Genomic DNA, 25,693 nt, shown 5'->3' on the forward strand with positions numbered 1-25,693 from the left:
ACCACCTGTTGAGCGCCAGGAGAGTCTAGAGCGGACGCAGGATTATATCAGCTGTCCCCTCACCTCATCTTCTCACATGTTAAAGCTCGGTGCATTCCTGAAGTGTGACAAGCGCCTGGCGTGACCTAAAACATATCAATGGTGTTCTGGCTCGTTTGTTTAAGCCAGCAGGCATGACGGAAGTCTTGGCAGGCTTCACGCAGGTGCAGAACGAAGTGAGGCTGCCACATAGGATAAAGTTGTAAAGTAATCCGCACGCACAGTGAAGTAAAATGTACAACTAGCCAGGCTTAGGCTGTGGTGACATTGGAAGAGTTCATTGGAAGGTGGCGATTCAAGAACAGTAGAGGGATCAGTCTACTGAGCTGTGTGCTTGTTTGAAACGTTGCCTTACTCTGAGGTAACAACTTCATCAACTTCAATGGATCTTCTTCTGTACTTTTTTAAATAATTTATTACTAAGCATTCAGTCTGCCTTGTGTCCATTTCCTCGCACTTTTGGGAGTTTGATTTATTTAAGTCTCTCTGAGACTCACAGATGGTGTCGCAGATCGTGCAAACATGGCCTGCTGAAGTGAGGCTAGGAGACGTCGGGAGTACGTCTTTTTTTCCAGAAAAAAACATGAGTCAGATAGGGTGAACAGTGACAGAGGCGCGACAGAGAACAAATGGCATCTGGTGTTTTTTCTTAAACGGCAGCCTTTGACACGTAGGACGAAATTAAGCCGATGGGTTCCCGCGGGTCCTTAAAAAGTCTTGAATAAAGAATCGGGACTTTTGACCAATTTGACCAAACCTGACCATAGGTATTACATTTGAAGATAAGGTTCTTTTAAGTTGTGTTCGCGAAATACTTCGCTCTATGGGAGGCTTCCGTTCGTAAGCCGAGGTGCAGATTTTTTAATAATAAACTCCCACAGGACATTAAATGTGTCCTGCGGGTTTAAGGCTCGTGACGTAGGCGCCCAGCGCCTCAGGGGTATTTAAGGCCTAGCAACTGCGTCACGAACCACTCATTTTCCTTCTGCCACAGAGGACCGCAAGAATGCGCTAGCCAGCTTTTGTTTGGGGTAATCTACGTCTCGCAAACCGGGCAAGAGATAGGACTCAAGCTCCGTGAGGCTCTCCGACATATCTGGTTGGTTATACTAGGGATGCACCGATCCGGCTTTTTGGCATTCGATACCGATTTCGATACATGGGGGTCCAGTATCTGCCGATACAGAGTACCGATCCGATACCCTATGTCTAATGTATAATGTAATGTATTTAATACATTATTATATATATTATATTATATATAATAATATAATATATATTATTAACACGTGGATTAATAATATTGGTCAACCACGGCGATTTCTGAGGGTTTAACATTCTAAGTACAAATAAAAGCTGTGCAGTATTATGCACTTTCATAGTTTTTAAAATGTTTATTTTTATTTTTTTTATTATGCCTATAATTATTATAATAATTATTATTATTTTAGGTTTATAATCCATAGTTACTATGCATAATAATATTATGCCTATAATTATTATTATTTTAGGTTTATAATCCATAGTTACTATGTATAATATTATTATTATTATACATAGTAACTATGGATTATAAACCAGCTAGGCCTACACATAAAAGGAAAGTTGTAAAGCACAACCACAATTTAATTTCTTTCTGACGATAGTCAACCACATCATTTTGGTTTCTAATCCTTATTTATAATTCTAGTTAATGTTCTATTCAGATATTATTCAATGCATCATGGCCAGCATTAGCCCCATATGTTCCCTCTCCCTACGCACATTTTGTAGCTACTGTGGGCCAGCATACTCAAACTACAATTATTATTTTAATATTCGGAATCCCCGCACACACACACACACACACACACACACACACACACACACCGTAACGATCCTGTTGCTGCAACGTTAGCTTGCTAGCCTAGCAATGTTGTGTTTAGGGCTGGCTACTGTTGATAGCTTAGCAGCTATCGCTAACATGAGGAACAGCAACAACAAGTAGGATGTAATTGAATGGGGGCTTTGGCAACTGTCCTCTTTGGCTCTCCGTGTTCATCGGATTCTTTATCTTACATAAAGAAATACGAGCGACCTGTTAAAGAAGTTAAGAACACAGCGGGGGGACAGAAGTGACAGAACGAGACAGACTAGTGTAGTGCGCAGTGAGCGGTGACTCCCTCAAGGCTCAGGAGGGAGGGGGCTGAGGGAGGGGGCTGTTTGACTGTGCGCTGTGCACTGGGCAGACAGGAGCATGTCTCAAGTTCCAACGGGAGAACGGAGCGGCATCTGGATCGGATAATGGATCGGCCCATTGCCACCGATACCCGATCTAGAATTTTAGCTCCGGATCGGCGCCGATCTCCGATACGAGTATCGGATCGGCGCATCCCTAGGTTATACATTGTTGCGTATTGCAGATAAAACTTCTTAAGAACTTTTTTCCTCAACGCTAAACTTGTTTAAACTCGTGAAACTAGTTTATTCTCAAGCTAACTTCCCGCTCGCGCGGGGAGCTAACTAGCCTTTAGCTTGTGTATAGTCAACGGGGCTACCCGCGGCTCTACTAGCTAACTTGCTAACAGGCCTGTTAAGATAAGAAACAGGCTTCAAAGCCCGCTCTTCCGCTAGCTGTTTACTAACTGTAACACTAGTCTCACTCGACGGACAAAGATGTCTAAATGTCTGTCGAAGACAAAGAACCTCTCCGAGGGTCCACTGCCCGCTAAGAGATGTGCCGTAGGGGCTTGCGGCAACACGATGTCCGGACATGATGAGCATACAGTATGCCTCTATTGTCTCGGGCTCTCGCATGCTCGCAATGCTATCACCGGGGAAGCCCCCGTCTGTGGCCCCTGCGACAACATAACGGACATGACCCTCACCGTGTGAAACAATACTTTGAGAGGTTCGAGTACGAGAGACCCAGCCTAGCCCCGCCACCCTCGGATGAACGGTTCTACGGAGGGCCTCCGCGCTCTACACCAAGGCAAAGGGTCGACTGGCCGCCGCTAGCACGTAGCACCCCGGCGCCGCGTGCTAGCTCGGCTACTCAGGAGAGGCCTGTGCCGGCTCCGCGCTCTCGCGCTCCGGCTACAGCCACCATCACCTCCTCCCAAGCTCCAGCAGTCAGGGCCGAAACCTGTGACTACGAGGCTTGCGGAGGGAGGCCCAAAAAGACGACCCAGCCACAGCAGCCAACTGGGCGGGGTAAACTACCTCCTATAGGGCCTCCAATGGGAGAACCCAGGGAGGAGTTTCCCCCCGCTCTGGTGGCCAGACCGCGCCAGCAGCCCGTCAGGAGTGGCTGACCGCCTGGACCCATCCCCACGGCGCTACGAGGAGGAAGAAGAGGTAAACCTCCCTTCCTACCAGCTAGAGCCCTTTGACGGGGATTTCGTTATCGTTGACGAAGAAGGCTACGCGGACAACGACGAGGATGACGACAGCATGCCCCGCGGCCCTCTCGACGAGGATGACGGCGGAGACATGCAGGTCGAACAACGGCAGCAACGAGACCGCGAAGAAATGCTTAGAGATGGCTCTGACATCATGGGCATTTACAGGACGGCGGTTCTACGCTGCGGGCACGAATGGCCCCAGTCCTCAGTCAAGATAATCCAGTGGGAGGGAAGAAGCGAAGAACATCTTCCTCCCCCCCACCTAAGAGACAGAAGCTTCCCCAGGGTAAGGGCTTCCACGACACCATTACTATGGCGTGGAGGGACCCCCTGGTGGAAGTGGAGTGCACCACCCGCAGCACCAGAGGTGTCATGGAGATGGTGGACATGAAGGCCATGGGCCTGCAAGGCATGCCGCCAATGGACAAGGTCGTGGCGGCCTACCTAGCCAACCCATCCGTCCCACGTGTCGTCCCCTTGAGCAAGGACCCTGTCTTCTCCTCCACAGCGGACAAAGAAGCAGCGAAAGTCAACAAGTGGATGCACGCCCACATGTCCTTCGTAGCCAAGGCTGTCAACGCCGGAGCTCTCCTGCAGGGATCTGCAGAGAAGCTCCTGACTGACATGGGCAACGTGTCCTCCCCAGAGGACCTCGCAGAGCTCCGCCGCCTCAACCACGAGCTGGCGTCTCTGCAGTGCGAGATAGCGGAGCACACAGGCAAGGCCCTTGTGTCCTCCGTACTACAGGAGAGAATGAGGTGGGTCAATCTAGCCCCTCTCTCAGACTCCGTTAAGAGGGACATGATAGGGGCTCCTATCTCTCCTGAGAGCCTGTTCCACGGGGTCCTAGAGAAAATGTCCGTGTCCATTCAACAGGCCGAGTCCTCCACTAAGACAATGAAGGCTCTCGAACCTTTGGCTGCCCAGGCCCCTCCCTTCCGCCCTAACAAGGCTAAGAAGGCGCCATGGAAGCCCAGGACGGACAACAAGGGACCACCCAGGAGCCAGGACCGTGGCGGGGACAGACCACAGCAGCGGGGACGTCCCAAGAGAGACGACGGCTGCCGCTCTCCCCCGCCCTACAAGAAAGACGCTCCCAGAGGACGTGGTTATGGGAAGCGTAAGTGATGTGCCCGGCCGGGTCCAGAGGGGGGTCAAGGCCGCACCCCCCCGTCTTCCTACAGTTCAGAGTTCAGCACAGAGAGTAGTGGTCACGGACTTCACTCTCGAGCCACAACACAAGCGCTTCAGGCACTTGAAGGTTACTAAAGTAACCTTCAAGTTTTTAAGGCTCATGGGGAAATGAAAGCCATAAACATTCTGTGCATAATACTTTGATTAGTTTATAATATTAGATCACTATTAATAAAAGTGTTATGTCTAGAAGCCGCAGCAAGAATGCCTCAAACTATAGAGGCAATTAAGACCAAAGTCAAATATGTTTTTATTGAACAGATTATAAATTATTACAACATTTGCTGAGGTCTTAAAAAGGTCTTAACCCATTCTGACCTGCATAGATTCTAAAAATGTCTTCTACATCCTGACAGTTTTCCATTCTGACCTGAGATCAGATTCTAAAAATGTCTTCTACATCCTGACAGTTTTCCATTTTGACCTGAGATCAGATTCTAAAAATGTCTTCTACATCCTGACAGTTTTCCATTCTGACCTGAGATCAGATTCTAAAAATGTCTTCTACGTCAGTCGCTCTTCGATTTTTCAAAAATAGCAGACCTACAAGCTCGTAGCGCGCCACCGAGTGGCGCGCTATGAGCTTGTAGATCTGCTATTTTTCAATAGCTAAAGCACAACATGATGCTAACACCAAAATGGGTTCCCTGCCCAAAATGGGTTAAAAAGTCTTACAGTTTACTTTCGAAATGGTGCGAGAACCCAATGCCAGCACACATCCTCAAAGTTATGTCTCTATGACTTTGAGTTACTTTGAGAATATAGATTAAAAAGACAAGAAAGGTAATGAATATCTTGTCCGTGTTTCCACCAAGGGCCTCATTATAACCTCCGTCTCCGCGGTGTGGATAGAGATATAGGTTTGTGGATAATAGAAATGGTGTTGATTGCCTCTGCATTGGACCGGAAGGGCGGCCATCGAAATGTGGAGCATTTAGTGGTTGTCATCCAGGGCTAAATGCTTCTGGGAAAAGTGTTGAGTTCATGACTCGTGATGGGGCATCTCAACTCGGCTCCTTCTTACCATTCACACACAGTGTTGTAATGTTACTAGAAGATGTCCGATTGTTGTCACACATTGAAGATTTCACTTTAACCCATTTAGACCTGAGGACGATTCTACAAATGTCTTTTTGCGGAAGGCCACTCTTTCTCAAGTCTGCTCGGATGCAGACTTACATGGGAGCAAAGCTTGCAGAGCTTTCAGAGAAGTTTGGAAAATTCCTTTACTTTAAACAACTTAGTGAATCGGGCCCATACTGTCCAATAAGTGTGGTTGTGGGGATGGTTTGTAGTATGGGTGTCTTTGCCTGGCTGTCCTCTCCTCTCGCACAGACACATAATTACCAGCTGACTAATGAAGACTGTGTGGATGCCCATTATCTCCAAGCTGGAGTCTGAGGTGGAACAGTGAGTAGTGACCTTAGAGTGGCAATCAGACACTAATGCATTGAGATCCGGTTTCTACAAATGTCTTCTAAATCATGACAGTTTTCTGAAAAACCTATGTTTCTATGTCAGTGATTCTCAAACATTTTCATGTCAAGGACCCCCAGAATTATATGTATTTGGCCACTGACCCCATCTGAAAATATGTTGTTCCAGGGACCCCCCAAAAGCAAAGATTTGAGTTAGTTAGATTTTTCAAACATAGCAGATCTACAAGCTCATAGCGTGGCACTGCTATTTTTCAATAGCTAAAGTATAACCTAATGCTTAAATCACCAAAAGGGGTTCCCGCCCTGAATGGGTTAAAACACTTATGGCTTTTATGTGCACCCCAGACAATATTTTGATATTCATTTGATCTTCCTATATAAAACCATTGTCCAAACTCTATTTTAACCATGCATAATTTAAAACACACATCCCTGCTTCTAGACTGCCATTCTCACGAAACCAATTAAATACCATGGCAGTGAACATTTCAAAGTCACAATTTGATAATAAAATGATCATTTTAAAGATAATAGTTTTCTATTTCTTTTTGGTTTATTTTGATGTGAAAGATGATTATTATAGTTTTTTAATGCATTTTTTGCTGAAATTCTCATTACTGCAATGCGGTGACATTCATTTAGTGACGCTTTTGTACTGACTATTTTAGATTGGGTAAGATATATGGATTTTAATCAAACTGAGTTCACATTATTAATTATGTTTTGTAAAAATATTACATTTATTCATTAGAAGAAAACAAATATTTATTGGGAAAAAAGGTGTCGTCCGTGGTCACGGTTCCCATCCTCTGCTACATTTTTGAGTAAAATGTGACAAGAGTTAATCTTATCCTTGCTTAAAGGCATGATAAGGAACAGCTAAAAAGCGTATGGTCGTACAAGCAGAGCTTAATGGGAATCCATGGACCAGTGGCTGTGTACAGACTATTCCTTAGGCAGTTGCTCTTGTAAAATTGCTTTTTTGTTTATTTAGTCTTTTAGTTTAGTTAGTTTTTATCATTACTGCTTGGGGGGTAATTAATTGCTCCGCTAAAGACACTTGTTGGCTACTCATTCCCATCCCCTGCCTGCCAGTCTGGGAATCTGATGTTTTTGTCACAAATTCCTGTGGTTTTAATTCTAAAGGCTCTAAAGGATTATAATGCCACTCTCTGTTTAAGTTTAACTGTGCACACAAGCAATGATGTTGTGTGTGTGCGTGTGTGTGTGTGCGCATGCGTTGGGGATCAGGGCTGGCAGAGATCCCAAAATAGTTTTAATTGATTGTTACAGTATGCACAGTAATGTGACAGAACAGACATCAGCTGGTTGGGCAAGAAAGGAGATATTTTTGCTAAGGACGTGTATTCACATCTTTTAGTTGAAAGGAGTAGAATGCACCCGCACACTGTATATTTGCTCAGTACAAGAGTATTTTTCTTTTTAATGCAACGTTTCGGTCCCTCCGGACCTTCTTCAGGCAGAGTAAAATCTGCCATATCTGCTGGCACTCTAGCGCCTATATTTTTAAATATGCTGGCGCATCCGTTGTATTAAACTATGCTCAAGTGTCGATTTTCTGAATATCCTAACTATGTCAGATGGAAATGATCTTTGTATTTATATATTTTGTAGGTTCTTCCTCTGGAGAACCAGATGAGGGATCCCAAGCGGTTTCCCATGGCTCTGAACATCGGGATGGGCATCGTGACCGTCCTATATGTGGCTCTGGCTACGTTGGGCTACCTCCACTTCGGTGGCGACATCAAAGCAAGCATCACGCTAAACCTTCCTCACAACGCATGGTAAGACATCACGCTAAACCTTCCTCACAATAGTAAGTAAGTAAGTACATTTTATTTATAAAGCACCTTTCGAAGCAAAGCTACAAGGTGCTGAACAATTGACACGGTAAAAACAAATACAAATACAGTTGTGACAATATAAATGAGCTGAACAAAAACAAAACAAGGCAGAACAAAGACATAGGGCTATAAAATGGCTCAGGTCAAAGGTACACGGGAGAACTATTTACGGAATAAATGAGTCTTTGGGAGTCTCTTACAACAGTCAACTGATTCAGCATTTTTCAATGCCAGAGGCAAGGCATTCCATAGGGTAGGAGATATCACAGCGAAAGCCCGGTCACCCTTAGTTTTCAACTTGGACGCAGGTATTTCTAGCAGACCTTTGCTGGAGGACCTGAGAGATCTGACATTGTTTTAGTTTAAAAGTATTTTTAAAACAACAAAATGTACACATATGTTTTTTTCATTTATTCATCAATAAAAATCAAAATAAAGTGTTAAAAAAAAAAATATATATTTTTAAATTAATTCTGGCTTTAATAGGGAGCCAGTGTAGTGCGGCTAATACTGGAGTTATATGTGCCCTGCGGTTTGTGTTTGTGAGGATTCTGGCTGCGGAGTTTTGTATTAGTTGAAGTCGGGATAGTGATGAGCGGCTAAGAGTGGTAAGACATCACGCTAAACCTTCCTCACAATGCACGGTAAGACACGGTGAGGATAGATGCATCATGCTAAACCTGCTATATAGAGTCTGGTACTACAGCTCCAAAGAGCCGAGTAACGTTCTAAAGCTTTAGTTCTAAAGCTTTAATCATTTAAAAAAATGTGTTTATCACATCGCGTATTGTAACTGGCTAATAATCCACATACGGTAAATCGAAAGCACACGTTTATTGGATCTCTCATCTCAAAAAGAATTGGCGAGCAGCAGGATGACCTGGACTACTTGTGAGAAAATGTATTCCCATGGGCACTATCTCAATTAAACAAGATGGCCTTGTCTATTATTTCAGCCCTTTGTTCTCTCGTTCTCTGTTTCGCGAGTTTGTTAAATTGTTTTGTTTTTACGTCGGCTCGTAAAACCAAGGGTACCGCCGACCGCACACCTCGACTCCCAGAGTGATTGGTTTTGGCTTACCTCTGTTGGGTGACCTCCGTCTTGGTGACCACCGTTTTGGTGGTTCGTAAGAACAGAGAAGGGCTGGCGTGAGGTGGTGGTTTTCTCTTCTCCGCCGCTCTGTGATGTCAGGTTGTTGTTTTTCGGTGATAGCGGAAGACTGGAGCATGAATAGATTCTTATGGAATGTGAAATTATGAGTGTGTGACTGTTAAGAACTGAACGACTAAAGTGGTCTATGCAGAGACATCGCACAGGGGCAGACACACCGTATTGTGCACACTGCCCTGGGAGGAGGGGGGGAAAAGTTGGCCCTATCGTGGTGATTAAACCATCGCACGGTCAGTCCACTCGGTGGTTTCCTGGAAAAAAATAAAAATAAAGAAAGTTTATGGCCACCCTGGGCAATTGCATTTTGGTTGACACCCCTTAAATCTCATGGTTATTGTGATCGTAAAAGGCCTGGCCGCCGTCCAACTCAAGCACTCACTGTCGAAGAGCACCTGTGCTCTATTGTGTGTGACGAGGACCTGTGCTGTTGTGTTTTGAGACCACCTAGTGTGTCGCGACCGCTGGCATCAGCATTACAGCACATCAACGGCTTAATATTTCACTACAAGTAGTATATACAGGGTACAAGCAAGTGTGGCAATGTCCACAATACTGGGCTAACAGTAACACAACAATAATAAATAATAATAATAATAAACTTTATTTGTATAGCACTTTTCATACATAAATGCAGCTCAAAGTGCTTCACAGGGCAGGACATAAAAATAAAATACAATAAAACACAAGTAGTTAAAATGATAGAACAATAATACTAAATATGATATGACAAAGAAAGAAAAAAATATTTAATATAATGCAATTGCAAGGGGGGGGCTTACTGTCCGTATTTATTTTATAGAATGGGCAATAAGTAGGAGTGTAACGAATCTAATGATACATTTTAACATTTTACATTGTTGACGATACGATACATGGACGATATTGGTTCATTATGGCGATCCGATACTATTCAATGATTTGAAATCGATACAGTAACTATTTAAAATACATTGACATTATTTTAAACTAAGTAATAAAACCCCTATTTTTTCATTTAAAAAAATGAACTGAGTGGTGCAACTCACTTACTTATTTCAGACATGCTCTAGTATGTGAAGAGTCTGCCTGTGCTATTAAATCATTTTGAAAAAAATAAAAATAAAAATAAACTATTCTTGAGCTCCAGGCCGCAGTCACACATTGGTGCTCAGCGAGTCAGCATGCGTCTGTCTGCCCCATACACACCCAATAATGTGAGGGGGGGAGTGGGGGAAATGAATGGGTGTGTATGGAGCGGACGCATGCTTGTATTGCTTGCACACCAATGTGTTGAGTGCGTCCCCAGGCATTGAGATGACGCACAGCGCACTTGTCGACTTGTCCACATCGTCAGTCTGTTTCTGTTGTGTTGCCCGTCTACTCAAACATTTACTGCTACTGGCAGATCCTCTTGGCATAGGCCTAATGGTACAGTAGGCCTACCAGTGGCGTAAATATTGACTGTGCCCAGACAGTGCGGGGGAACCCATGGGGCACCAGAATGAGCCAAAGCGATCCAACTTTCTCCGCCGAAAAACAGCGTGAGTCATCCAGTTGCATGCCGATGTGCCCATGTGGACCTGCTGCTCAGAGATAAAGTGGCCCCTCCTCCCCGCCCGGTCTGCGGGGCGGGAGGTGTTGTTTAAGTGTTATTTAGCACCAACATTAGGTCAAATCAAACTGATCTGAGTAGCGACATGCTGAAACGGCCTCTTCCGTCCCGCGATACATGTAGGCTATTTGCGAGCTCGCACACGTGTCACTGTGTGGTTTCGTACACAATACAGTACGTCGGGATTCTGTACAATACAGTACGTACGCCGGGATTCATCTAGTACTCACCAAAGCATTATTCTTTCTTAAACCTTTTCCCCTCGCCAAAGCACTTTTGAGCAGTGCCTTCCTTCACTCAGATCATGGTGCAGACAGGACGTTAGGATTTAATTGATGGCCACACCGTGGTAACAAAGACTGCATTATCTAAAAGAAAGGCTATTGAAAAGCAGTCTCTGCTACAGAGTGGTCATTTGTGAGGCGTGAGCACCTCTTTGAAACCATGTCATCATTCTCCTCTACTCAATATAGTGTCAGACTAAGGATACAATAGCATAAAACATTAGTGCGGCGGCAGTAACTCAGGGGTAGAGCGATCGGCACCACAAGGTTCCCAGTTCGAGCCCGGGCTCCCCCAGAGTTAGTGTCGAAGTGTCCTTGAGCAAGACTCTGCACTCCTAATTGCTCCTGATGTGCAGGTTGGTGCCTTGCATGGTTTCCTCCGCCATCGCTGTATGAATGGGTGAATGGTAATGCATGGTAATGCACAATCTAGGTAAAGCACCTTGGATAAAAGCGTTATATAAATGCACCATTTACCATTGAACTAAAGTATTATTATCTAAGGACAACATGAATGTATGCACTGTGTAGGCAGATAGATGTCCCATCGGTCTGCTACACGTGCACAAATGGACTCCAGGGGTACGGCCCGACAAGCCTATGGCTTCTCGCCAACCCTTTTTCGGATCGGACAGGACATGAGGACACATGAGGACACTAAAAAAAAATTATAATAATAAAAAAGATGGAAACTATGTGTGCTATGTGCTATGAACTGAAAGTTGGCACAGTGGTTGTTTGTTCAACCTACAACAAAGTTTGATGTACAGTAATCTCTCAAGAACAGATTCTGAACTGCTCTACCGAATCTGTCAGCAGGGCCATTCAGAACGTGTATACATTGTTGATAGTGGGAATGAAAACACAGGCGCACCACAGGAAGTGGAGGGCTGAGGGTGTGCCAAACGGGCCAATATCCTGTTCCACATTCTATTGGGCACCTCCTCCCAGACATAGATAATAAAAAAATAGATGCCTCATTGGCCGCCACAGTTCATTGGAGCAAAAGGGGGTGGAAGTGCGCAGGAAGAGTGCTGAAGACACGCTGCGTCGCTGCCCAAGTGACGTCACTGTCATACGACTCTCCTCCATGTCTCTCGCTGCCACTCAAGTGACCTGGCCAATCGCAGCGCGTCTTTTCCAGGACTTACGTTACGCTCGTGGAAGCTTGACAAGCCTCCACTCATGCTTCCGCTATGCTTCGCAAGGAATCTCTGCAAACTTTTGCCACCTCTCGAGAACACAGGCGTCTACCTTTATGTCTATGCTCCCAGGGGCAAATGCAAAGGAAACAAATAGCAGACGGTGTCGTTTTTAGTTTTTTGCCAATGGGTTGCCAGATTGAGTTTAATGAGGCCTATACAACTACTTTCATATGACCTCTGTTTTTGTTTTTATTCTACGTAAAATTTCCTTGATTTTCTTTGTTGTTGCTATAACTCAAATTAGGTTCCATTGTGTGCATGCAGTCCATGCACTTAACATTACTGTTTGAAAGCACAGCACACTGCACTTCATAGACTCCCAGCAACGTTTTACAGAGCCCATTTAATCTGCTCTCTGACAAGTATAGAGGCTTAAGGAATGAGTTCCAGGTTTTTGAGTGTTTGTGCTGAGGTGACAATGGCTGCCGCATGCAGGCCCCGCGGTAAGGAATTAGCTGCGGCGTGCCTTCCGACCACGGAGTGCCAACATGGACTCTATTGGGAGATGATTAATGGAGGTTATCAGACCGCAATGACCCGGGGAAAAAGGAAAACGCACAAAAAGGATTTTTCCTACTGCACAATGACAACAATGGCAAGTCAACAGACAGGCTGGGACAGGTCCCCATTAGGCCAATCATTGGTGCTGGAAGGGGGGGGGGGGGTGACTTTAAAAAAAGAAAAAGTCTTCTTAATGTAGCCTACACACACAGTACACACATGTCTATTACAACTAATGTATTTAACTTTGTGCCAAAACCTTTGCACATGCTTCCCCAGAACATAAGCCTATGCTATATAGACATCTTCCAGCGCCCCTGAGGCCAATATGGAGAGTGATGAGGTTACCTACTGTCAGAAGGGAACCAATAAGGAGAGTGATGAGGCTACCTACTGTCAGAAAGGAACACAATGGGCCAGAGGGATCCTTGTTGCAGATAAAGTGAGAGATATAGAGAGTTATAACTTATGGTAATGCAGTAGGTCGATATGAGATGTGCAGGATACAGTGAGTGGGTTTCCTGAGTGAAGGAAGGGAAGGTAAAGGAGTGGGCAGGAAGTCTTATTATCACTCTATGAGGCAACAGCAATCTAAAGAGGGCAGTGCAGTGTAATGACATGTCTATGCATAAAGAGGGCAGTGTAATGACATGTCTATGCATAAAGAGGGCAGTGTAATGACATGTCTATGCATAAAGAGGACAGTGTAATGACATGTATATGCATAAAGAGGACAGTGTAATGACATGTCTATGCATAAAGAGGGCAGTGTAATGACATGTCTATGCATAAAGAGGACAGTGTAATGACATGTCTATGCATAAAGAGGGCAGTGTAATGACATGTCTATGCATAAAGAGGACAGTGTAATGACATGTCTATGCATAAAGAGGGCAGTGTAATGACATGTCTATGCATAAAGAGGACAGTGTAATGACATGTCTATGCATAAAGAGGACAGTGCAGTGTAATGACATGTCTATGCATAAAGAGGACAGTGTAATGACATGTCTATGCATAAAGAGGGCAGTGTAATGACATGTCTATGCATAAAGAGGGCAGTGTAATGACATGTCTATGCATAAAGAGGACAGTGTAATGACATGTCTATGCATAAAGAGGACAGTGCAGTGTAATGACATGTCTATGCATAAAGAGGACAGTGTAATGACATGTCTATGCATAAAGAGGGCAGTGTAATGACATGTCTATGCATAAAGAGGGCAGTGTAATGACATGTCTATGCATAAAGAGGGCAGTGTAATGACATGTCTATGCATAAAGAGGGCAGTGTAATGACATGTCTATGCATAAAGAGGACAGTGTAATGACATGTCTATGCATAAAGAGGGCAGTGTAATGACATGTCTATGCATAAAGAGGACAGTGTAATGACATGTCTATGCATAAAGAGGGCAGTGTAATGACATGTCTATGCATAAAGAGGACAGTGTAATGACATGTCTATGCATAAAGAGGGCAGTGTAATGACATGTCTATGCATAAAGAGGACAGTGTAATGACATGTCTATGCATAAAGAGGGCAGTGTAATGACATGTCTATGCATAAAGAGGACAGTGTAATGACATGTCTATGCATAAAGAGGACAGTGTAATGACATGTCTATGCATAAAGAGGGCAGTGTAATGACATGTCTATGCATAAAGAGGACAGTGTAATGACATGTCTATGCATAAAGAGGGCAGTGTAATGACATGTCTATGCATAAAGAGGACAGTGTAATGACATGTCTATGCATAAAGAGGGCAGTGTAATGACATGTCTATGCATAAAGAGGGCAGTGTAATGACATGTCTATGCATAAAGAGGGCAGTGCAGTGGTGAAAAAAGTATACTTAAAGGTATATTCAGTGATTTCACTCAAAAAACCGTAGGTTTCGTTTTTGGCTGTGGGACCCAGCCTTTCGTCCAATCAGGATAGAGAGTCAAAAACGAAACCTAAGGTTTTTTTTGGACCCCCAGGGGTTAACTGGGGACAGGGAGGAACTCCTTATATGGTCAGCACACTCTATAGTAGGGAGGATTATCACAACAAAACAAAAAAATAAGTGATATTTGAATTAAGTGAAATCACTGAATATACCTTTAAATGTTTCACTTAATTATTTTTCTGCCAACTATGAACATATTCCGACTCCCTAGGCTAGGGAGTTAACGATCACTCCTAATAACAACAGCCCCCACCTCCCTGATAACCCTGAAATGAAAACAGAGGCTCGTACAATGGGACTCAATGGCTGGCAAGGCCAATAAAAGAGTACAAAGTGCAAAAGTATTAGCATCAAAGTGTACTTAAAGTACCAAAAGTAAAAGTACTCGTTATGCAGAAATGTCTAATTTCAAGTTTTCATATGTATAAAATGCTCACAATGCGTCACATCGTGACACACTGTGAGCTTGTAGATCTGCTGTTTTCAAGGGCTGAAATGTATATCGCGCAGAAGTGGTGAGTGTATGTTTTGTCTTAAGAATGGATGGGGGGGGGGGGGGGGGGGGGGGTGTCCCTGGAACAACATATTTTCAGATGGGAGTCGGTGGCCAATTTCATATAATTTTTGGGCTCCTCGACATGAAATAGTTTGAAAACCACTGTCATAGAAAAGTAGGTTTTTCAGAAAACTGTCATGATTTAGAAGACATTTAGTAGAATCTGGTCTATGGTCTAAATGGGTTAAGCTAACTATAAAAGAGAGTTGAGAGGGTAGATAATTCCTCTATAGCTGCATGTCACTTGAACTTAAACCACTCATTTTTGGTTTGCATGCATGCATGTAGTTAATACAATTTAGGCATTTAGCAGACGCTCTTAATCACACAAAAACACACACACACACACACACACACACACACACACACACACACACACACACACACACACACACACGCACGCACACACACACACTAAAAAAAGAACTTAAAAAAACGTAACTTAAAAAAACTTAAACGCACAAAAAAAAAGAAAAAAGGAGAACTTAAAAAAAAACCTAAAGTACGTAATTTATTCCAATTGTTGTTGCCATTTACGAGCTGCGTTCGCTTCCCGCGTTCGTGCGTCTTACTTGTCTAGTTACTGTATATAGGAAAAGGCCTCCATCTGATCCACGCACAGCGTTTACTGTATATAGGAAAAGGCCTCCATCTGATCCACGCACAGCGTTTACTGTATATAGGAAAAGGCCTCCATCTGATCCACGCACAGCGTTTCCACATGCTATTAGGTCAAATCAAATGGCCCCTCCCCCTATGCAGCAAGTTGATTTATGGCCCTCTGTGGATTAAAGTGGAGCAGAGAAGAGACTAGGGGTGAAATCAGGTATACAGGGTCCAAAAGATGTCTTCCAACCTAAAAAAACACAACTTGTATATCCACAAAGTCATGGGCTGACTGGTCTCTTTCCAGCTCTCACATGAAAGACATTCATAGCTGCATGTTCTTGAAAAAAAAAAAAAAAAAAAAACATTCTTTTTGCAGTCACCTTGATGGAGCTATAAATATTCAATAGGAGTTGAACGACTTGAGTGTGGATGTAGGTTATGAAGACAGTGACTTATCGGTGCTTAACCCCAGCATGCCTATTCTGGTGGGGGGCCATACGTTGGCCAATTATTATTTTTTGCAGACTGACAACGTGCTTCACAGCACGTTGCACCAGGCTCTCGCTCTGTGTGTGTGTGTGTGTGTGTGTGTGTGTGTGTGTGTGTGTGTACGCGCGCGTTTAGGAGGAAAATTACGGGCAATGTGTACATAAGTAGCTTTTAGCAAGGCTATTTATACAGACTAAATAACCAGATATATCTATCGCAGTTAAACGTAAGTTAACAAAGGTACTGTTTGCTTGTTTTGTTTTATTTTATTTTAGCTAAACAGGTCTATTTACCGTAATTTCCGGACTTGTAAGGCGCACCTGAATATAAGCCGCACCACCCAAATGTAGGGAAAATCCCAAATATGTACGTATATAAGCCGCACCGGACTATAAGCCGCAGGTGGCCCCCTAGTGGCCGTTTCGTTAGCTCAGAGCCTTAGATGGCTCTGCGTTAGCTGTAAAAATCCATAGATTAGCCGCACCGTTGTATAAGCCGCAGGGTTCAAATCATGGGTAAAAAGGTGCGGCTTATAGTCCGGAAATTACGGTACTGTACATTGCATTTAGGTCCATTGTCCATTTATGTAATTGTCCAATATGCATCGCCCCGTCTAAATAAACAAGTAAAGGTGGTCCAACAACCACATCTTGAGCAATTTCATGATTCCCCTCTCTCTGCCCCATACCGTTTCCTGTCTCTACACATTTATAATAAAACTAAAGCAGACGTGGGAAACTTTGACGATGTAGAGGGCCACTATATTTCCACATTCACTCCAGAGGGCCACATTGCATATTATTGTTGTAGCAAAAATAGCCGATCTACAAGCTCGAAAAGGGTCGCACTGTGATGCGTTTTGACTTTGAGCTTGTATTTTTCTCTATTTGCATTGAAATCCTGAATTATTTTTTGCTTTTGTTTTATTGGAAACCTGAATAGGTTGTTTTGCCTTTCAAATGCCTTTAACACAATAAGCCCCGGGATTCCTTCTGTTTTCAAAACAGAGATGTTTTTTTGCTTGCTTACCTTTCTCTCGTTTCAATATTATTGCGAAATAATCCATCACGTTCATATTTTCAACGAGAGGCAGTTGAGAAGTCAGAAATGAAGAGCTTAGTATATCCATCAGATCAAAACCATGGAGAGCGCCCTGGATTAGGAGAGACGAGGCATTCTTTCTGCAGCTGTAAACAGACCGGACCGGACCGCGCATGAACGAAAAGCGAACCGTATGGTGGCCTTGGAATCTCACTAAAAATGAAAAAATGAAAAAATCTGAATATTCTTCTTTCGCTTGATATCATTGAAGATGCGCGAGGACGTGTACACACGTCATTGCAACCCGTCTGTTGGATTGCTTATGACGTGTGATAGTTATGTCAACTTTATGCACTAAATTCAAATAAATTGGACATAAAAAAAAGACAATAGCATATTTATACTAGTCATTAAACACGATGGACGCCAGATCGCCTCGCAACCTGTCAAATGACGGGTTAAGATTTAACGCCAGAGGTCGCCAAACCCGTCGGATGGCGTGTAGTAAGGGTTATATTGGTACCATGCAGCCGAAGCTCACCACTAACCTTCCGTGCTGCCCAGGCTGCTAGACAGCGCCCACGTTCTTCCCATCGCGAGGAACAATGTGCGCGCCTCCCGTAAGGATCCACTCATTGTCGTTTCTTTGTTGCTTGTTTTCTTCCGAAAAATACTCCAAAGTAGTTTTAGTCCAAACCGCCTGGCGTTCAGATGTAAGCAGTGATTTCTGATCGCATCGCACCAGCCATTAGATTAGATTAGATTCAATTTATTGTCACTGCACATAGTATACAAATACTTTGACAATGAAATGAATAGTGGCGTCCAACCAGAGTGCAATACAGTAATGCAATAATGGGAATAAATACACTTGTTGTTGAATGTACAGAATGTACAGTATGTACAGTAATATATAATAAAGGAAATAAATAGAAAAATAGACAATGAAGTATAAATATAAATGAGAAGTATCCATGTATATACACACCCACCCACACAAGCCATAAGCCATAACATGCTAGTGTATGTATGGTGTGAGCATGAGAGTTCAGATGGGAAGGAGGAAGGGGGTATCATTGTTCAGTGTCATTGAAGAGGGGCAGAGTTCAGCAGGGAGACAGCAACAGGAAAGAAGCTGTTCCTGAGCCTACTAGTGCGGGAACCAATAGACCTATAGCGCCTCCCGGATGGAAGAAGGGTAAAGAGTCTGTGGTTTGGATGAGAGGGGTCTTTCAGGATGCCCCTCGCCCTACGCAGACATCTTTGGCGCTGTAGATCCTCAATGGACGGGAGTTGGGTGCCAATGATGTACTGGGCCGTTTTTACTACCCGTTGCAGGGCCTTCCGATCAGACACTGTGCAGCTGTTGTACCACACTGAGATGCAGTTTGTCAACATGCTCTCAGTGGTGCAGCGGTAAAAGTTCACCAGAATTCGGGGATCAAGGTGAGCATGCCCATGTTACTGCTTGTGGTGAAACCTGAGACATGTAGGTTGCTGTTCGAAAACGTTTTTGCGCCTCTACTCGTTGTATTGGGCTGTATTGACGGTAATAGAATGGCGTCTATATTATATAGGGTATAATTATTGCTGGCTCCCTGCGGTCATTTCAAATGGCCAGCAGGAGGCGCTGAAAGTGTTAAGCTACTAATTTTAGACTTGAGTAATTGAAGCGGGGCATGTTTGGAATTGTAGCAGCTGAAATCAATATTCAATGAATGCGGGCTGCATTCATTGAAGGTGGGGGCCGCCAGTTGCCCATGTATGTACTAAAGCATAGACTGCCAAAAAGCCATGCAAAACAAATGTACACAAATGACACAAAACATTAATAATGCTTAAAAGTGACAAACAAAAAAATTTATATGCAAATTTATGTTGGCTCACGGCAATTTAATAGTGTGTATCCAGCTGCTCCACCATCTCTCAGTTGCCAGTGTTGGTGTGAAATATCATCATGCATGTTTGCACTGATGTGTGTTTTTGATTGAGCGTGGAATCGCGTGTGCATGCATGGCAATGTCATTCGACGCACAACCGACCGCGTTTATCAAACACGGTAAATGAAATCTGCAACGGCATCCATCACCTGGTAAAAAGTCCTCCCCTTAGACTAATTACATTTGCACCAGCTGATTAATTTAATTAGGGCCCAAATGGCTTTGGCAATTAAAGTGTCCTTCTCACAACTGTTCACCCCAATGCTACTTTACTCTGACTCTGTTAGTGCTTTGGGACGACGCTGCGACGCGTTGTGAGATTGTTTCAGCACGCAACAAGCATAATAAAATCTTGTCTTTTTGAGGGGCTAGCCCCTCTATGTTGAGGGTTTGTGTACTGTAAACACAAACATTGTGTAAACACAAACATTGAAGAACCATGTCCATGAATAAGAAACGTGAGTACTTTTTCCATCACTGTCAATACACACATGTCACACACGCAGTCACACAGCCTAATGGCCAGGTGCCATGCGTGACTGCATTGGGCATGTGCATGGTGCATGGTGCATGTATGTGTTGACCTGCAGGGACATGCAGAGAGTGTTACAGAGGCAGAGGCTGAAATTCCGTAAGAGGGCACTTTTGGAAGAAAATAGCCGATCTACAAGCTCTCAACGCGTCGCAGCGTGACGCGTTGACCTTGCTATTTTCCCGGTGCGAACCCGCACTCGTTGGCTACTGGAGATGCGACGATGACATGGATTACTAAACAAATGTCTTTCCGCGCAAGATGCTGCGTTCAAGATCAGCAGAGCTCAGAAAAAAGCAATTCTCGGGTATGGCATGGAAAGGTACATACCGGTACATTTCTTTCACCATAGTAAATGCTGCATTCATGGTGTGGAGAGGGCAGTTGTTTCACAGACGGGGGCTGGAGCCCCCTTTGATGTCTGTGTGTGTGTGCACGTGCCTGGTGTTGACCTCTTGGTATTGTGCGGCATGTGTTCAAAGTCAGGCCACTCTGCTGTATGTGAAGAAAGGCCAATCTGTACTCGCTGCACCTTTTTAAAGCTCATTTCTTTTAACCCCACCTTCCACAATGACAGCAGCCACGTCCGCCGGCATTACGGAAATGGATTGGCCTTTCCTCATACACGCGACCCATTTAGCCATCCGCACACAAGTCTATCCATCAGCGCTTTTGTTTTGCTCTTTTGCGGGCGCTGCCCCACAGAGACAGAGAGGGAGAGAGAGAGAGAGAGAGGGAGTTTTGTACAGTAATCGGCATTTTGGAAATGCAATGATTTTACTTGTGTGTTTAATTGTGCAGAAAGCAAGTGAGCAGTCTCATGACCTTGCCTTGACAACAACCACTCTCTTATATAAGTAGTAAGTTGAGGGTCACGTTTCAGCAGGTATATAAACATCCATGCAAAATAGTGTACTTCACATCCCCGAGTAACATAGTTCATGTATTTAATCTTAAGCAGTGAAACAATGAGTCTGGGCCTCCCCTGGCTGTGTCTCATTTTTGACCAGTTGGTTGTTTGCTGAGCCATATTATTTTTAGCTATTATTTGCGGCTCGCTGGAACCCGGGCTGGCACCCTGGCCGCGTTCCTGTGGGTCTGGAACTTCCGGGGACCCCCCGGGGACCCCCACACGGAGTTGCACCACTCACTTCACACGGGTGTCATTATTTATTTATTTATTTTGCCGAGGATGGTTATACTGTTTATTTGTACAATAATGTGTCTTTTATTTGACAGCCTCGCTGCCCTGGTATTTGGCCTTTGTGCGAACTACAAATGACACAATAATGACCTGCTGTACATTAAGCCATTTTGAACGGGAACCCCTTTTTGGTGTTAGCATTATGTTATGCTTTAGCTATTGAAAAATAGCAGATCTACAAGCTTGTAGGTCTGCTATCTTTGAAAAATCGAAGAACGACTGACACAGAAACATAGCTTTTTCAGAAAACTGTCAGGATGTAGAAGACATTTTTAGAATTTGCTCACGTCAAAATGGGTTAACAGTAGGCGAGCAATATGCCCTCTGTCTGTACGTGTGTGTCTCTCTCTCTCCCTCGCTCACTCTCGCATGTCTCTCCCTCTGTCTCTCTTCCTGTGGTCTGCAGGACCAACCAGCTGGTGAAGATCCTCTACTCCTTCGGGATCTTCGTCAGCTTCGCCATCCAGTTCTTCGTCCCGGCGGAGATCCTGGTGCCGCCCCTCAGGGCTCGACTCCGGGACCGCTGGAAGGGTAGAGGCGAGATGCTGCTGCGGGCTCTCCTGGTCTGCGTCACCTGTGAGTACTTCCTTCCTGCTACAGTAGAATGTGTGTCTTATTAGAGCCAAGCTCCCCCAGAGCGGCTGGCCAATGTTGAAGCCGCCCCCCCACTCTACTGGCCAAAGCTGGAACTGCCGGTGGGCAGTTTTGTTGTTGGTGTCCAAATCGAGAAAATGCCAGAAGTACAGCGTTCTTCCGGTTCCTTCAAGCGCCACGGAGAAACTTCCATTGAAATGAATAGCTGGGGGGCGGGGCTGTCCGCCCTCTAGTCTAGCTTATATATATACTGTAACTCTATGATTAGAGCCCAAGCAGTACTTCCTGGTCCTCCATATCCATGTGTGTGTACTGTGTATTATGTTGGCGCTCCACTGCAGCCACCATCGGGCGTCGCGTCAGTGTCAACGCAGGGAATGTTACACTTTTTTATCATCAAGGTTCTTTATTATTTGTCTCCCGAGGAAGACATTTGTCAAAGGGCCCGCATGCAAGCGTAGCCCTTATGCCCATGTTGCCGCAGAGCAGCGCCAATACATCTTTCTTGCATCTAAAGAAAGATGTGATCTTGATCTTTAGATGAAGGGTACTCCACTGCCGATGTTGCGTTGGTGGAGCTTTGGCTCTAGACCACTGACTCCTGATTATATTGTCAAAATGTTTTTGAAGGAATTTGACAAGGCTACGTCGGGCTCAACGGTGTGTTTGTTTGGATTTCTCTCTTGACTTTCTGTCCGTGTAATTATCTGAGTATCTTTCTGTCCCCAACGAGGACGATGCATTTTGCTCAAATGGGCTGGTAAACAAGCTCGTTGTCCTAACTGTGACTCTGTTTTGCTATCAGAAGTGAAGTTTTCTGTGTATGTTTTCTGCGCCTGTTGTCTGAAGGAACAAACTGTGAAGTGGTGTCTGTCTGCCGCCTTTCCCTTAATCGTCTCTGTGTAACTCATATCTTTCAAAGGCACTTAGTTGGGGAGGTTGAGTGAATCTTTTTTTTTTTTAAACACAACACTGTGCCAGACAGCACTTTAAAGCCTAGTCTTCATCATCATTTATCTGTGAATATAGACATCACTACCTCTTCTCTTTATCGCCCTCTTCATACTGCGATGATGGAAATGTTTGAACTCATTGCCTGCCACAGTTCAATCATCACATATGAGCCCTTAAGAGAGTTTTCGAGTGTTTTAGCGATAGACGGCTATTAGACGGCTGTCTGTCTAAAAATGGGTAATAACTGGTCTAGCACTGAGAAAACTGTTACAACTTTCTTCGTCTTTTTTTTCTTTCCAAACTTGACTACGGGTCTCAAAAACATAAGGGAAACTGTGACAGAAAAAGATTCGCTCACCGTATAGAAAATAGAAGTAAAACTTTCGGTCCTAGGACCTTCGTCAGTGCTATATGATTTTCACAGACAAAGAACTTGCTCGTAAAGAGCTCCAAAACAATATATTGTTTTCCAAAGGTTTAAGGAGTTTTACTTCTATTTTCTATATGGTGAGCGAGTCTTTTTCTGTCAAAGTTTCCCTAATAACTGGTCTAAAAAGGCAAGTTGTTTTTAGCGGTCTAAGCTTAATTTAGACGTTGATTAGCAGTTTTTTTTTAAGCGTCTATATAGTACACAAACTCCTGTCGGGTGGTCGCTTAAACTCTTTCAGCGCCACCTGGTGGTCACCAGTTTTGCCACCGAAGCCCATTATAAATAAAAGAAAGAAAATGTTATTCTATTGTGCATGTCATCACCTGCACACCAGATTAGAGGAATTTTCAAAATATGGATTTTCTTTTTAAAGGGGAAAAAAATTGTCTTATCGTCCCTGGCAATCAGTGCCAAATTGGATTAATCTCGTCTTAACGTCCCTGGCATTTATTAATGTTGATTGTGGATACTGTTTCTCCCTCTGTTATTTCCTCGTATTTCAGTTTATTTATATAATGTCATGCACATTTTGTCCAGTGTACAGCCTATACTGCAGGCCTGGTTGACTAGATTTAGAAGACATTTTGATGCTCTTGCTACTGAAATGGAATCGATTATTCATATGGATAAATCCCGTTATTTATCTCAATGGGTGAGAAGGACAGCTTGTCCTGCTGTCTCCTCCAGAGCCATTGACTGCTAACGTGCCCATTGGAAAAGGACGGGTTGGAGAGGGACTTTAATTCAGTTGCCTGATTATATTAATAATACATTCTATTCACGGAGTGCTATTTAACCCATTCTGAACGGGAACCCATTTTGGTGTTAGCATCATGTCGTGCTTTAGCTATTTAAAAATAGCAGATCTACAAGCTCATATCGCGCCACCGAGTGGCCCGATACGAGCTTGTAGGTCTGCTATTTTTTGAAAAATCGAAGAACGACTGACATTTTTAGAATCTGATCTCAGGTCAGAACGGGTTAATCAGACCCAGTGTGTGTCCAGTGGAAACCTCGTATGAATCTGATCTCAGGTCAGAATGGGTTAATACATTCTATTCACGGAGTGCTATTAAATGCACTTTGTATGAATTTGCATTAATGCATTTGTGTTGTCGAACATAAGAGGGGAACGAATATATGAATATCTGTTGCACGGAATTAAGGACAACCACACACGTTTGTGTGAAGGAGGTGTTAGGTTAGGTGCTCACACTAACATTCCACAGTTGTATAAAGTTGTATAAAGTAACTAAGTACTTAAGTACTCGTACTTAACCACTTCAGCCCCATACATTTCGGCCATTTGAAAATGGCCAATCTACAAGACCACAATGTGTTGTGATGTGACGCGACACATTGTGAACCTGTAGATCGGCTATTTTCAAAACATTTTTTATACATTTGAAAACATTGTGAAATGGGACATTCTGCATACTGAGTACTTTCTACTTTTGGTACTTTAAGTACATTATGCTGCCAATACTTTTGTCTTTTTACTCAAAATATTAATTCCAGACTTTTACTTATAATGCAGTAGGTCTTCTACATTGCAGTATTGATACTTTTACGTAACTCTTTGACAGCCAACAGCCCCATCTAGTGGTTGGCGCACAATGCCATCATAGAGAACCATAATAAAAAACGTTATTGTGAAGAGCTACCAGATGATTTGCTGAACCGGTAGTAAAAATCAACCATTCCGGGCACTATGTAGCTACTTTCATTTTTGTCAGAAGCGCTGAAACGGTAGAGCGACGTCGCAGGGATGTTTTAACGAAACATCGTGTTTTTTCCCTTAAAAAAATCTTCAACTGCATTTGAAGACGGTGTGTGAGAGTTACGAAAGTCCAAAAAACCTGTCCTTTTCGCTCGACTCAACTCTTTTGTCTGACAGCCTTTTTATCTGACACTTTGTGAGTGCAGGTTTTCGCTTTTTGTTTTGTTTTACACAACTTTAAAAGCTATAATCTGTTAAAGACGTTAAGGCCGCCACCACTACAAAAAGAATAACTCCTCTTCTGAACGTCCCTGCTGCTGCTGGAGCTCAAACACGACGCAGAATCAACCACGAACGAAACCCCATAAGCTTGCATTTAACCCTTTAAGACCAGAGGCCGAGACTACAAAGGCCTTCTAAAGCAGTAGTTCTCAAACGTTTTTGTGCCAACGTCCCATAAATTTATAATATATATATATATATATATATATATATATATATATATATACTTCAAATATTTGTATTTGACCAATGTGAAAAACCGAAGAGAAGATTTGTTGAGAAAAATCAACATTGTTTTTCAAACGCAGAAAATATGTTAAAATGCTTGCAAAAGCTTGTGGATCTTTTTGAGAACCACTGTACTAAAGCACTGTTCTACATCCGAAGAGTTTACTTTTATTGCTATTATAGACACTCTTTTTTTTTTTTTTTTCTTTTTTTTTTTTTGCGGCTTACGCCTTTTATTGATTTTTGAAGGGACAGACAGTAGGCTGACAGGAAACGGGAGAGAGATGGGGGGATGACATGCAGTAAAGGCCGTGTCGGGTCCGGGAGTCGAACCCGCGGCACACTGCGACTGGATTACCAGTCCGGTGCCCAGACCGTTACGCTACGGCCTGGGCCATTATAGACACTCTTGATGAAAGTCTAGAGGGTCCAAAAAACATCATGTACATTTTAATATAACTGATGCAGGATTCTTTTTTTGTTCATGAA

At 43.6% G+C, this 25,693-nt stretch overlaps 1 protein-coding gene across 1 annotated transcript in view; it reads left to right on the forward strand.

Moving 5' to 3' along the window:
- slc36a4 (solute carrier family 36 member 4) overlaps positions 1 to 25,693 on the forward strand; it is a 163,372-nt gene that overhangs the window by 34,244 nt on the left and 103,435 nt on the right. Inside the window, exons 9-14 of the mRNA XM_083772537.1 lie at positions 2,928 to 3,231; positions 3,302 to 3,516; positions 3,588 to 4,542; positions 6,724 to 6,728; positions 7,691 to 7,860; positions 21,403 to 21,572. Coding sequence (XP_083628663.1) covers positions 2,928 to 3,231; positions 3,302 to 3,516; positions 3,588 to 4,542; positions 6,724 to 6,728; positions 7,691 to 7,860; positions 21,403 to 21,572 — 1,819 coding nt within the window. The remainder of the gene's footprint in view (positions 1 to 2,927; positions 3,232 to 3,301; positions 3,517 to 3,587; positions 4,543 to 6,723; positions 6,729 to 7,690; positions 7,861 to 21,402; positions 21,573 to 25,693) is intronic.

This window comes from Protomyctophum parallelum (genome assembly GCF_964188405.1).
Source record: "Protomyctophum parallelum genome assembly, chromosome: 9".
Taxonomy (NCBI): domain Eukaryota; kingdom Metazoa; phylum Chordata; class Actinopteri; order Myctophiformes; family Myctophidae; genus Protomyctophum; species Protomyctophum parallelum.